The following is a 16,018-nucleotide window of genomic DNA, read 5'->3' on the forward strand; positions in this document are numbered from 1 at the left end:
TTTAGTTATTTTTCCTTGTGGTAAAACTGCAAAGAGAAAAAGGGAATTATATCAAATTTTCATGCTTATCAGTGAATATATACCAGGGGCAGAGTTAATAATTTAAAAACTGCAAATTCTTACACTTTGGGGTGAAGTCCTTATCCTGTTTAAATTAACAGCTATCTCTCTCGACTGCAGTGGAGAAGGAATTTCAGTCTCTAAAGAGCGGAGCACTTCAGATCCTGCTGTCCAGAGAGCTGCTCTGCAAGGACAAGTGCCTTCTCCCATTTAATTGATGCCTTTCTTAAGGCTGTTCCAGTTGCAACATGATGTAAGTTTGTTCAAACCCCACTGAAAGAGACAAATGTCAATCGTTACCCTATGCACTGTCACACTTCTCCCTATTTTGAGCCTCGCAAGGTGTTTTGATACAACTAAAGATTGGCTGTTTTGAAAGAGATGTTCCAGAGGACAACTGGAAACCCCTTCCATGCCCTTGCCAGACACAACTGCCACTAACAGTGTAGTAAAATATGTTCAGTGCAGGACATGAGTTGGAAATGCTCTGATATTGACTGAGTAAAAAGAAGATTTTACAAACAGTAATGAGACTTTCTATCAATCATTTGTAAGAAGGCTGAAAATTGGCCTAGGTTTCCAGGATAAAGCTTTATAGTAAGCTTTTAGTTTGCATTGACTCTGCCTGTGAATCCTTTGCCTTTGGAAGGTAGAGATCATGGCAAACCTGGTTGATCTGCCTGACTGTCACCTCCTCTTCAGTCAGGGAAATCAACACAGCTGTGACTCAGCTTTCCTTTGGCAAGTTTGATTTGCTTTCCATCAAAAGTTAGAGTGAAATTCAAACAGAAAAAAAGTAGTTTGAGCCCACATGAAGATTCCCTCTGCACTTGAACGTGATCAGCAAAAACACTTCTTGGCTTTCAGCTGAGTGCAAGCCCACACTTGAGCCCCACACACCTGAAGTCTCTAAGTGACATGAGCCTATTCAGCCCAAATGTTTGCTTACATTAGCTAGCCTGGTAACAGGCAGAGGATTTTAGAAATTGCACCTGAAGATAATATAAACTACCCGGATTGCTGCAGGGGATAACAAGAAATCAAATGGTCCCTCCTAAAACGGTGTGGTGGTGAAAGACTCCTAGCAGAGAGGCAGCACAGACAACAGAGGGAGAGCAATGCCTTAAATAGCACTGGTGATTCTGCTGGGGTTGTTTCTGAATGGAGCCTGAATCCAGAATTGTGCTAATTACAGAGTATCACGTATTTATATATGTAAATCAATAAATCCTAGGCAAACTAAGAGAAAGAAAAAGTCCCATCTCTATACATGACCATGAAATGCCATGGTAAAAAAAAAAAAAAAAAAAAGTAATCAGTGCTTTGCAAGTGAGCAGGGCTGGCCCGTTTTACTTTGGGCAAACACCTTTATCAACAGGAACAGGAAAATGCACCTTTTAGAGCTCTCTAGGTTAACATAGAGGTTAAGAGGTCATAAATCAACTTTAGCTACTATACAGGAGCAGCTATGGAAAATTCCTTGCTGCAAAACAAAATCTTAACAATGCATTTGTATTCTGTTCTGAGGAAATATTCTTTCATCCTTAAATCTTTGTAGCAGTCAAACGGACAGGACAATCTAACACATTGTAGGCATATTACATTTTGGTGTGGTAACTGCTGTTCAAATGCTGCCTGACAATCCAAGGGGGTCATCACTCATCAGCTTGTGTTGGTTCCAGATATCTCTGTAGTAATTCAGGTTATGAAGTGATGCTGCTCCCAGAAAGTGCTGTTCAGTATCTTGGACAAACAGCAAGTTAGTAGGGAGACAAACTGAGACTCTGACATCTCTACAAGACCCTGATGCATGCTGATGTGTTCCCACCTGTAGACTTATTCTATGGGAACAGAAGAGAAGAAGCAGAAATGTAGTCATATAATGTAAACCTGTGAGGCCTGTGCTGGACAACTGCAGCATTATGGTATTTTTCTGCATGCAGATTGATTTTTGAAGCCAGAGGCAGGAGAAGGAGATGCACGTGAGACCTTCACTTCACAAAAGCAACTTCTCCAACTGTTCTGCCTGCTGAGTTTAGGGGACCCTCAGGAAACAAGAGCCCTTACCATGAGCTGCCTGGGAAAACTCCCTGGTGTTCATCTATCACAAAAAGATTATACTTTCACACAGAGTGTTTTTTCTCTTTGCGTTTGCACTTTCCACATTTTCTACTTCTGCCATTCAGAAGTCTCTTTTTGGGGAAACATTGCTGGCAAGATACAATATCCACAGCTTAAACTCCGAAACGTGTTCCCCATCTTATTTCTATCCCCAGCTTCACCTCATGCTTGTAACACAGCAGCACTTTGCTTCATAGCCCAAATCTATTTTGTTTCTCATGATGCAAAAAAAAAAAAAAGACTTATTTTTAAACTCTGTAAGTGATATCATGTGTTTTATTTATAATTATCATTTCCCCTGGTATCTTTTTTTAAGTTATTTCTCATTATTTCTTCTTTTTCCAAAGGATGGCAATCATTATTGAACTTGTAAAGTGCCCCAACCAGGCAAAAAGAACAAGTCAGTAAAACTTAGAGACAGAGAAAGGCCATCTTTGAAAATGAAATAAGAATTGTTCCACTATGAAGGTAGTCAAACACTGAAAAAGGTTCCCTGGAAGGAAACTCCAACCTTGACTTTATTCAAAACCTCACTGGAATATGGTCTTGAGCAAGCTGCTCTAACTGGACTTGCTTTGAGCAAAGAGCTGAACCCCCAGAGCTGCCTTCCTCCCAAGGTTATCCTATGATTGCATTAACTGCTTTCTTACAGTATAAAGGATTCAGTAAAAGGAATGGAGATAATCAGTACATGCAATCTGATCACATAACACTGCCTTAAAATGTTCCCTGAGAGGATGATGAGAAGGCATCAGATCTGTAGCTCTTATTCTCAGGGATGAGTTTAGAGCTGCAAGTGAGCCATGACAGCTCATCCCAGGTGAGTAAACACATCACCTCCCTACGCCTCTGCTTCCTACCATCTCAGAGGTGGACAAGGGCCTGGCAGATGCACAGGCCCCACCATCAGGGAGAAGGGTCTGGAGTAAATGCTGCTGCCTACCCTTAAAGGTCTCACTGTAGCAGCTGCTTTTGATAAAGGAGGCTTGAAAAAAGTCCATTGGCAGAACATCTTTTAAAGAGAGAATGCATAATGAAATCAGCATAGATAATTTAATGAAAGGGGAAGGACAAAAAAAAAGCATCATTATGGAGATTTAATTAAGAAACAATTTCAGCAAAAGTATCTATTTCAAGTTATTTTTAATATAAAAACTATTAGCACTGAGATATGAGAGGAAATTACACCTGCTATTAATGGGGTAAGGTGAACGTATGAAGTATTGAAAGGGTTAGAGAATAGCTTGGAAGTATAAAAACCAATTCTTCTGAGGCTCCCAAGATCCTATTACCAATATTAAAGACATTGCAGAAAGATGGTTCTGCTGCGCAGAAGTGTTCAGACTCTTCAGGGAGATATTAATTTATCCCTGCTGACCTCCTGCTCTCTGAATAAGTCTATTCTGGATAGAGAAAGTGCTCTTGACATCTAGGAGTCCCATAGCAGGAAACCCTGGACCAGGACTAAGACAATGACAGGGCTAGATTTACTAACTAGTTATAAAGAAAAGGGAAATATCAAAAGGCTCTCTGCATCGCTTATGCTCTTTTTTATAAACCCGATAAGTTACTACAGCAGTACACCACAGGGATAATTCTGCTTTCCTGAAGTAGGTAAAAGCCTCATGGAAGGTCAAATGCATTGGATAAATGTTGCCATAACCACTACAAGGCATAAGGGACTGAGTGGCTGGCCCAAACTGGACAATGCTATAGCAGGGCTACAACCAAATTTCAGTATAACATGAAGGGATTTATCCCCCTTTATACTGAGATTTTCCTGTGCCACACCAGACATTTAAAAAGAGCCCTTCAGATGCTTTACCACTGCAGAAAGGTATAAAAGAGCCTTGCAGCAGATGGGAAGAAAGTTCACTGCTTCCATAAACCAAGAAAAATGTTGTCTTTAATACACACACTCCGAGTTCTGTTTTGATGAATTACTTTCATAGCAAAATTTAACAGGATTACCAAAAAATCCATAAAATCCTCCAAAACTGTAAATGGTAAATTACCGACACTGATCTATTTTTTTCAGACCCTTAAACTAGACATGGACTCAGTCAATAAGCAGCCTGCTGAGTTTGCTCTCTCAGGCAAGCTCTTGATGCAGCTTACCTTTTCTACTTAGTTTCCCATCTCTGGGGTCCCTGAGCCCTCCAAAATCAAGAATGTTCAAGTTCAATGGCACTGAGACCTTACACCAACAAGACAGACTCTTCGTCTCCTGAAATATTTGGCATCCATGAACTGAACTTACATCTTTAATTTTAAAAATATGGATACAGTGTGTGTTTGTCTGTTTATTTATTTAATCTAATTAGTAAGAAAATGACTGAAACAAGGCTTGGCATCTCAGCACTCTAACAGAGTAAATCTGACCTTTTCATTCATGTGCTGATAACCCCTCCAGTCACATTTGTGTCCCATTTCCACTGTTTTCATCTTCTACATGAATCTCACTTTTGTTTTTCTACAAAGGTAAAACCACTTGAGCCAAAATCTGCACCTGGGTTCCTCTCTGTACACGGTTGCACACATAATGGGCGCACAGGTGCCAAATGCAAGCAGTTCTTTCTGATCTCAGTGGGGATTTATTGGCTTGTAGCAGCTTCAGAAATGTGTCCAATGGAAGTATTCTAGGCGAGAGCATAGGGCCCCTATGCAAGAGAGAGGGAATCAATCTTCTAGGGCAATTCTACCAAGTACCTAGACAGCACCATCCAAAAGAGACCTGCCAGTAGTATTTCACAGTGGCAAAGACTGATTCGTGAATTAGAGATGACATTGTAATCTCTTGCTGTCAGCAGCAGAAAGATTATCAATCACAAAACATTATCTAAGTTATACTGATCCATGAAAATAAATTATTATATGACTTCAGCACCCATTGTGCAGAATACTAACGTGAAGTTCAAAGAATCAAAGCAGTGTCTGTTCATACATTTTTCAGACAATGGATGAGAACAATACAGCTACTAGCCACACTACTGGATTTCAAGACTCTCTCTTCATCTCCTCAAGTACATCCCTGAATGACACCAAAGTGAAAAGAGAAAATGCATTACACGCACAAGAGTTCTGAATATACAGCAAGTACAATGTGTCTGAGAGTATAGCTGATGTGCTTTATGTGATTTGGAGAGCAAAACAAACATGGATGTGAACCATTATTTTCAAAATTTGGCACTTACAGCTAGACTCATAAAGACCCCAAATGAGCGTGTACTATTTCCTGTGGCATAATGCCAGGTCCTCAGTGGTTTGATGGCTTCTTCTTAAATTATCCTATTTTGGAGAATGACTGCATAACCAAGAAATAACTTTGCAAGTCCTTAAGGATGTAGGCCCTACCCGATATCTTCAGTGGGATCTGAGCAGAGGGAGTGCAGTAGATCAGATCAGAACTTACAGCTGCCCACAAATTTTAACACAAGGGCATGGAAAGGCCAGGGCATTCTCAGCTCCTGTCAGGTTCACAGCCTCTTTTCAATCTCCTTGCAGTACTAGCACTACCAGCTGCCCTCCCATCCTTACCTGTTTCTTTTAAAGGGTGCTAAATGACAAGCTCAGAGTAAGACGAGCTCCTGCTTGGAAAGAGTGAACTCTGACAACTTTCCCCTTACCTTAGGATCACAGGAGCCTGAAAAAAGACCAGTCCTCCCAAACAGTCACAATCTTCTAGTGTCCTCACAAATCCCCCAAGTTAAGAAAGGTAGTCAAGTTAGGGACTGGGCAGATGTGTGCAGGAAAAAGAAAAAAAAAAAAAAAAAAAGATAACGGGGATGAAGAAAGCATTGGGCTGTACTTTTCCCTCCTTATTGTCAATTACCTTCTACCCAAGGTCTGAAACCATGTGGCGTTGGACCTCACAGCAGGAGGCACATCTGGTGCCTCAGGTAACACTCTGCACTAGGTTGCAGCTGGGGTTCAGGCATCCTCACCAGTCTGCACTGTTCTGCCAGTCTGGGTGACAACGTGCCAGATTGAGCTGGTGGTGGACCTTAGTGTCTGCGTGTCCAGAAATGGGGTCACCTGGCAGCTCTAGGGTGACAGCATCCTTTTGCCTACTTATGAGACAAGACAAGCTGCAAGGGAATAACGAGGCTGAAACCAGCTGTGCCAGTCTTCTGTTTAGTGAGTAAAGCAACTTGACAAATCTTTGTTGTAGGTAGAGGGTCAGTCAGGCAAGACCTGGGGTGGTGGACTGTGAAGAAAGGTACTGCTGTCGCTCAACCTGACATCATCTGGGAAAGAAAACAAGCAGACAGAGAATATCCACAGCCGTCTTAAAAAAAGATGGAAAAGAAAAGAGAGGAAAAATCCTGATTCTTTCAGCACCACCTTTTCTCTCTCAGGCATAAGCCTGAGCATATGACTTTGATAAAGACATAACAGCCCTACAGAAAGCCTCTCCACTCCTTACAGCAGAAGAGCTTTCAGAAGCTCTGTTTCTTAAAGAACAAAAGGAAGAGAAATGCACTGTGCAGTATGGCACGTTTATTTTCAGAGTAGAACTTTTAACTAATTCCCAAAAGTGCAGACTGCAAACAGATTACAGACAACCTAAAATACCAGATGAGACACTATGCAGGGAGCATGGAAACTGAAGTCTTATCTGCAGTTGTAACCCATGCACTACAATCACTTCCTTCACTCTGTGCCTCAGTTCGCATCCCTCAGCTTTCAGTCTATCTTCCCTATCTTAGATTTCAAACCTAGCTATCAAACATCAGCATTGAACCCAGGACCTTCAAAAAACTGGTCTTAGTTCTTTAGGAGAAGAACTGCCTTAGTACATAGAAAAGAATGAAGATCTGCTCTGCACAGAAGACACCAGACATTATTAAACAAACAAATAATAATAATCATGTATATTTTAAAAAAGCAACAATAGCAAAAATAATACAAATCTGAAAGTTAACAAATGAGAATAGACCTGTTGGTCCACATCAAGTCCCAAATGCTCCAAGGTTCAATGCAATTAGCACTAAAACTTTGGTTAAATGTCATTCTTCACTGTTGCCTCGAGAACTACAACATGTTCAGTCTTTGATACACTGATAAAATGGCCATGCTTATTTAGGTTTAAGTGGCTAAGACAGAAAGCTGTGGTCTCTGTGGCTGGGAACTACAGCTCATTGAAGAAAGACTTGCTTTACCTTCAGCATGCCTTGGATTAAACATTATTCCTCATTTGAAGCTTTCCAGTTCACCTTGAAAGAACTTTCCAAAATTCCTACTGCCAGCATATCTGAGCTCTCACATCAATCTAGCTGTGTGCACAAAAAGTTTTTGTAATTTCTTTCAGCAGTGCGATGAAAAGCAGAGAGCAGGCAGCATGGGGATCAGCCAGGCTGTCCCAGCATGGAGTCACCAAGCACACGTACTGCAACACAAAGCATCCACTTCCCTGTGTGGGAACAAATAAACAGCACAGGTCTCCAAACAAAACATGTCCAAGAGACAAAATAAGTTTGGCAAAGAGAGGGAAAGATGGAGAAAACTCTGATTTGCAGACAAGTCTCACAGTTAAGCTACCACAGTTCAGTCACGCAGGAAGCCAAGAAATCGCCGTCTAATGTCTTGTGTGGACTGACCTGTTTTCATTCACGGCAGGCTGCTACCTACAGTCCTGGCACAGAAAGATTTTGTAAGATGAAAAACAACAGAAAATGAAATGATGGCAAAGATTAAAGGTTCGGCAAAGGATCCAAAGTAAAGGGTTCTTAAGGAACAATGACAGCTCTGAACTGGGAAATGCCGTTACCCAGGATCAGACTGTTCTCCTCTCCCAAAGCTAAGCCTGGCACAAAGCTGAAGTGCTATGGGTGTGTAAGGTAGAAGACAACCAAAAGGCACCAATAAGACTAGTATGTGTGGCAGGGAGAGCTGCAAGCAGTAAATGTGCTTTTTTGGACACAAGTCTCTCTTGTTGCTTCATATCTGTTTTTTTTTTTTTTTTTTTTTTTTTTTTGTTATTTTGTTTGGGGTTTGGTTTGTTTTTTTCTCTGACACTGTTCTGCTAAATAGTTTTCCAGTTTCACCATCTGTGGGTTCCTGAAAGTTGAAGTCATGCCGCATGTTCTGATTTGCTCAAAGGCACAGCAGGATGGACTTCCACTGGCCTTATCTCCATTTCCTTCCTTCACACACACTTTCAGCAGGGAAGTGTATGTGATTTGAGAGACACAGGGGTAATGAAAATGAAGACAGGAAATTATTTTAGAGGGCTGGACTTGTCAACAGCCTGTCCAGAAAAAGCAACAATATTCAATGATTCCAGTTTCATTACAACTTTTGTTGCTATGACCATGTCTCATTTATTTGGAAACCTTTGAGGCTACTACATCCTTCAGTTCTTTGTGCTTTGAAAGTGGCCTTAGGTCTGCCTAAAGCAATATTAAACACAGATTTTCTAGAGGGAGCTTCAGATGGAAGGGCTGGTTACACATCACTTCTGGTTCATCTTTCTGTTTATATTCCACACACGCACACATACATGGCGTATATTGACTGTGACACACAACATTATTTTTCCTTTGCTACCTTTTACCTGCAGGTGTACCACAATCTCTCAGACCTCTGATTTGTCTAGTTGCATGCTTTCTTTACCATTATATCCCTACTGGTTCTCAAGGTCAACAGGAATAACTAACTGCATTTTCTGTTCTTTGCCAGGCCTATCATCTGTCTTTGCTATCAGCTTTGATAAAAATGCAACAGCAAGAGCAACAAATTTAAACAGCCCATTGCTGCATAAGCTTCCACACTTGGAAATTGTTTTCTCAGTTGCCACACAGTAAAACAACGTACAGAAGACTAGATTAACAGAGGTCTCCAGTATTTGACTGTCTTCATTGCAATTCTGAATCATGTCAAAACTTTTATCATCCTTTTAAGGATATGAAGGTTTGATACCGTGCTTACAGGAAGACGCTGCATTGCACCTCAGAGAAATGGTTCCTTGCACTCTTTCTTTGTATTGCTGTAGAAGCCAAAAAAGCGTGCCAGAAATTCCAATGAAGTAGAGCATGTTTGCTTTCCTGGAAAACCCATTATTGGCTGGTTCCTTCACTGCAGTGCCCTCCAAGCCTTAACACAAAGTACACAACCCTAGTGGCATGCAGGCTTTCTTCCCTCCTCCTTCCCCTCCCCAGACCCCAACCATTTCATGTTTACTGGGGATGGTTACTGTTTATTGCTGGCTGTCAAAAAAACAAATTGCTAGACTTCTGCAGAAATGCAAAACTGGCCACAGTACGACATTGCCTCTGCAGCTGTTAAGGCTTTTTGTTTGCTGAGTATTAATAGGAGATGAGTTCGGTTCTGCTTGCATTCATGCTGTAATTTGGAAGCAATTCCCTCTCTGGCTCACACCAATTACATATCTGTCTGGCAACATTATATTGCAATTTTGTGATATGCAAAGTGGAAAGGCATATGCCTCTCTTAATACTTTCCAAGGTGAAAACCTAGATCACTACAAAACGCAAACTTTAAGTGGCTACACTATCTGAAAAGGCTGTATGGGTATATTTTAAGAAATTATCTTTGTCCTGAAAAGTGAGGGCTCCCTAGGTGGTCTTAAACCATGCTATCAGCAAATTTGAAAGCAACACCTTTACCTAAATGCCCCTAAAACACAGAAACACATAATAAAAAGAGAAAGCTATTTGGCATTGTTATGGACCCACCACACAAGAATGATTTCCCTAACCTAGTGAGATTTTAAATATACCTGAACAAGTAACCATGAATGTATCAGATGGGGCAACACACTGAGCAATTGTGAAAGTACAGCTTAAGCAGCTGAGAAACATCTGAAATTGCAGAATTTCAGCTTTATAAAAGCACAAGCAGTGCAGTTTACACCAAAAAGTGGTTTCAATTTCACAGAATCACAGAATCACAGAATTTCTAGGTTGGAAGAGACCTCAAGATCATCGAGTCCAACCTCTGACCTAACTTTTTTGCCATGTGTTTCTTTGTGTCCTCCACTCCTGACACACGTCTCACAATATTGCTAGTCACTTTGCCCATAGTGACAGCATGTGCACAATTTCCATCTACCGTGCTCCTCCAGGTCAATGTTTTTTGCCTGTAATGGTCAATACAATTAAGTCTGATAGAAGATTTCTGTTTTGATAATCTACCACAATGAAGAAAATACCTTCCAGCAATTTTTGCCTTTACTTACTGCTATTCCAGATCCTAGATCATTGCATACAAAATATTGAGTATCTATAACGATTAGATGTTAGTTTCTGTTAAGTATCTAAATACTGGTTTTATTTATGATAACTGCAGGTTACACAGTTAGAATACCATATTTCATTTTCTTACTAATTTTCATGAATAAAGGAAAGAAAGAAAATCTCCATTGGGGAACATCAAGGATTTTGAACAAAACACTTTCAAACACATGATATATGCCTACAGATTCAAAATGTAGAAAATGACTCTGTATTTACTTAACTCCACTCCTGGAACTTTTTTTTTTTTTTTTTTTTTTTTTTCATATTAATGGGAATTTCACAGTTGGAAATCAGCCAACCTTGAATACCTGTGATTTTCAAGTTCACTTATATAGCTCTCCAATAAATAAATAAATAAATACATAAAACAACCATACATTCAAAAAATGTCTTTTAAGTTCTTTGCTTCAAGTGGCTGGCAACTTGAATGGTAATTTTCTTGAGCACGGTTGAAAAACACACATGATGGGAAGTACTGAAGTTCCCACCTGTTGGCAAAAGAAAAAACTCAACTTCTGAGGCTGCTGGACTGGATGATCCCCCTGGTCCCCTGATAATAAGTCTATTTTACCTCACAAATTGACACTACCAAAAATGTTAAACTCTTCTACATTTCAAGAATAGCTACCAAGCCAGTCTGTCTTAAGGTCTTGGAGACTTTAAATTCTCTATGTAGGAGTTTAAATTCCATATGTAGGCCGGATTCTTCATTTGACCATATTATGATTTCCTCTTTATTGTGGCTCCTGCCAGCTACAATGGGCTAAACACTGTGGTGTATACCTTTATTATCTACACACTGCTACAGAAAAGGTTAACTGCCAATGTTGACTCATATGTGGTGAGCAGATACCGAAGCGCAGATATTTACTGGCAAAAGTAAACACAGAACTGAAGGGTTACCTTTGCAAGTGAGAGTTCTGTTTTAGTTCTCTGTTTTACAGAGAACTAATGATATACTTAGGAAAACTCCATCAATATCCACTTAAGGGAAGTATAACACAATGCATAGAAGAACAACATGGACACCTTGAAAATGAATTGCTGTGTCTTTGTTACCTACTACATGTCTTGACCACTAGTAAATAAAAAGACTACCTAGCTCAGGAATTGCCTTAGCAACAGATTAATAGAAAGAACACTCCAGCTAGGAGAGTCATTAACACTTGCTCATCTTTATATACTTCCTCAGGTGTCCACCACTGGCCATTTTTGGAGACAGGACACCATGTCAGGTTAACTTTTGTCCAACATAGCAATCCTTATACTGCGTTGCCACTAAACATAACCATGTCCTATCCTCTAGGCTCTCTCAGAAAAAGAAAACAGATTTCTGAGATTGATTTTAATGACCACTGATTTCTGATTCCTGCAAATGTTACCACATCCATGTACTCTGCAAACATGCAGATGCAATCTCTGTCCAAAATACAAAAAGTCTGATGAAGGTGGTCTACACAATTGCCTTTGGATAGAAAATACATGAAGTATATTAAGGCACTGCAGTTTTTAACATAATGTTTAATCAAATACAAAGCTGTGTAATTTCCTGTAAAATTCTCAACAATGAGCAGGAACCCTCTAATATGCCTTTACATAAATATGATTCACATGCATCAACATTTTTCACTGCTTTAACTTCCCACTTCAACAGTCAAGCAGCTCTAAGGTTATCTACATGTGCTATTATTTATTACTGCCTACTTCATTTTCTCCTATTTTAATTTTGGACAGGGCAATAATTTGTCCTCGATGAGTGCGCTGGTACACAATCTCAGGGCTGAGATTCAAAGCTTAATGATGGCAGCTTAACAAATTACCAAGAGGAAAACTCGTCAAGCGTGAGCTGCCCAACTACAGTGTAGTATGACTTAGTTTTAAGTGTCAGTGAGGGATGGCTATGCTAAGCTGCATTTTCTCACATTAGGGCAAGTGAAGAATGTACGTGTAATCAATTAACAACAGCTACTATGTCTCAGCTAACAGGAGCAACTTATTAAGCTGCCATAATTCATTGCATAGTTGAGCCCTTAATGAAATACGGCCCACCTGAAGAGGCTTTTTCACGTTGCCTCTTTCTCCTCTGCTGTGGATTAGGGAAGAAAGCTTCCAGCAGCCCAGTTTCACTCACACCTTTTGTCAATAAACTGAGATACTAAGGCATCTTCAAAACCCTGTTCTGCTCCTCCCCACACTTCTTTAACAGTTAAAAGAAAGTGTGATCAGTCTCACAGATTGGCAACTGAAGCACAAAGCAGCAGCTGCAAATTAGAATCTTGCTTTAAAGGTTAGATCCTATAATGCATTTCTGTTCCAAAAACGGGATAAATAAAATCAATGTTTTTGTATATTAAACAATTCCCATCAATGTATGTTTTTTGAATAAATGATGTAAACACCCTTATCATATCCTGTGGGTTTTGTAGACAATTCAGCAGTTCTCTTCAATTCTTTAGAACAATATTCTCAATTTAACTTAACACTAGGAATTACAGATCATCAGCAATAGCTTCATACTGTGAAGTGAGAACCTGTTTCTAGGATTGAATTTCTGTAAAATGTCTGCACATAGCATCCTTGCTAATACCAGATGCTTGAGGTCAAAGTCAGAGATGAATCTAATCAAGTATAATTCATATCCTTTCTAAGTCCTTTAGAATTTAGGTCATATCAAAGATTCCCTTGATTGCCCTCAAATTCAGACAGCTGTAAAGAGATACACCTGTCATGCAATTTATATATGCCTCTACATGACTTTTAAATTTTGCCCAGCAGACTGGTGTAGATCACTGAAAACATCCATTACAATTGAAAAGTGAAATTGTTGCTTGATAGACTTCATCACACTTAACCCCTTCTTAAAGACAAATGCATCTATTTTACTATGGACATTCCCTATAAATCTCAGTCCAGTCTTTTGAGTATGCTATTTCTCTTCTTCAAAGAAAAGTGCTTGTTTCTTTTGTGGAACTTAGAAACCAAGAACTCCATTCATACTAGCACAAGGTAACTTTAAAAGAGGAAGGACTCCAATGGTCAGGTTCACTTTGATCGAGGATGTGGAATGATGAAGTCTGGAAATGTTAACTTGCTGTACAGGGCACATAGCACTTGGCAGAAGTGAACTCAGTGTCCATATATTTTTATCGCTAAGGAAGGATTGCAGGATGGAAAAGGATTACACTGCATTGCATCAGACATCCTGCATAATACATGAATACAATGAGGAACAATTCATTTGAAATCAGTGTATTTTGACAGAAGTATAATAAAGTGCAGTTACATCAATCTAGATGATTACCAGAACTAGACCCCTTTTTAATTTCTAAACTTATCCAAATCTGATGGACCCACCAGAGGTTTTTTTTAATTGGAAATTAAAAGTCGGTGTGAATCCTCCTAGAGTGAGATTATGCTCCCGTATTCTTCTTAACATGTTATTAAAGTCATTGCAGCTCACTGCTAATGACATGGTCTAAATAAAAGCACATTGATTAAATACTTATTTATAGCTACATTGAATATATATATACGTAAGTCAATATCCACAAAATTTATTTGCTTGTAGAAGCTATGTTTTCCTACTCCATAAAGCATTTCCATTCCTCTTAACACATTCAAAGTTGCGTTAAAATTTTTAGCCCTTTTAAAGGATATATTGGGTATTAGAATATCACAAGAACAACCTAAGCAGTTCAATTATCTTTCTGCAATTCTTGGACTGTACTGTAGTAAAATTGAAAAAATACTTACGCTCCACAAAGTAAGAACTAGCATCAATCTTCCAGACAATCTGACCACGATGAGAGCCATTGACGCCACGGTTCTTGTAGTCCAAAAAGTTTTCGGACAAAACTTCATCTATGAACAAAGAAAACAGTATCATCAACTGCATGTTATGACAACACACAAAGCAGAGAGTCAGACTTAAAATATGGTTTTGGATTTACAGAACATGCTATGGTTGCTAGACAGCTTGGTACCACATGCTCAGATATATTTTTTTCATTCATTTATATGTGAAATAACTGCAGTGCTTCTTAAAATCGCAGATTTTTTTGGATGGAATTTTAAAAGACACATCCTTACAAAATTCTCAAATATGAAAACATGTGGCTTACCATAGATCAACCCCTTCCTAATAGACGGTCCATGCTAATTCATTTTGAGTTTGCTTCCAAGTTTCATTGTAGACTGCTTCAACCAGCTCTTTTCACGAGAAATCCAGAAGTCCTATCCAGTACAGATGGCAGCAAACACACCCCAGGCTCAGGGCAAGGGTCTGCTTCTTGACCCTCTCTCGTTCAACAGCCAAAAGAAGTGCTCGTGAGGCCCTGCCATGGCCCATCCTTGCTTAGGAGCTTACATTGGCTTCCAAGACAACAAAAATGCACATATTGCCACCATACCAGGACAGTACACATGGTTTTGATCATCAGTAAATGGAATCAGCACAGCAAAAATAAAATAGACATTTACAGAGCATTTGAGGAGTGTGGGAATTGGAGGTAGGGGCCTGTGACAGGCCAGGGTGGCTGAGCACTCTGAGGGCCAAGGTGGCAGCCCTGTTGGCTATGCTGCATCTCCAAGCCATGGCCTCACTACTCAGTTTTGTGGATCTCACATCTGCACAAAGCGAAAGGCTGAGTTCTACCTACAGCGACCAGAGAGCAATGAAGGCAGTTTTAACTTTGACAGAGACTTGTAGAAACACACTAACTGAGTCAACCGTGCTGTTGAGAAAGAGCTGGGTGGGTGCTGCAATTCTGTTCCAAAGACAATTACACTAATCATTGGTCATGCAAAAACCTAAGGAAAAGTATGATCCACTAAATCGAGTATTAAAACACATCAACTATAAACATCACTTCATTACCACATAGGTCAGTGAGAAAACAAAGGTGATGCCATCATGACAAAAGGACTCCACATCTGAGGAATCTGAGAATGGAGTGATGCTGTGACAACCTGCAGAGCTATGCAGACCACATAAGGCCACCTTTGACCACGCTACTTGGAGGCACAGAGCAGCACGAGGTGGTGCAGAGACATGAAAACAGTGCCCAGAGCCAGCATGGCCACAGAGCTTGCCATTTCTGCACTCACGGTGCTACCATGAATGCTGCGCCTCTTGCCATGCTGGCACAGACATTGAAATGACCTCCAGAAACGAGACAAACAAGTAAAAAACAATAGACGTGGCCAGAGAGGTCTGTATCAATGGGCAGGTTTATCTGTCATACAGAACCAAGCACAGTGTCTTCGGGAGGCTGCTGAATGGCATACAAAGGACAAAGTCAAGACACTCTAAGAACAACATATTATTCAACTATATATATGCAAAGGTTAAACAGACTAAACTTTTAATTTGAAGGAAATTACACTTTCACTGAAAGAATAAAGCAGCAGGCAAATGTCAATGTTATTGTTTCAGTTTTACATAGTTGTGCTCTCCAAGGAGAAAGATAAGTGGGCTACCAACATGGAACTCTTTGGTGCCACTCTCTTGAGGGATTTACAGAGGAAATCCTTTTAAAGAGGTCAATAATGATTGCAATGGATAATTATAAACAGCTATG

General features: G+C 39.9%; 1 protein-coding gene across 1 annotated transcript in view; it reads right to left on the reverse strand.

Annotated features, from left to right (window-relative positions):
- Positions 1 to 16,018, reverse strand: part of HECW1 (HECT, C2 and WW domain containing E3 ubiquitin protein ligase 1) — a gene marked incomplete at both ends in the record, with an annotated part of 187,478 nt that overhangs the window by 149,938 nt on the left and 21,522 nt on the right. Inside the window, one exon of the mRNA XM_084281623.1 lies at positions 14,193 to 14,300. Within this exon, the coding sequence (XP_084137749.1) occupies positions 14,193 to 14,300 (108 nt within the window). The remainder of the gene's footprint in view (positions 1 to 14,192; positions 14,301 to 16,018) is intronic.

This window comes from Netta rufina (assembly GCF_964035555.1).
Source record: "Netta rufina genome assembly, chromosome: 2".
Classification (NCBI taxonomy): Eukaryota; Metazoa; Chordata; class Aves; order Anseriformes; family Anatidae; genus Netta; species Netta rufina.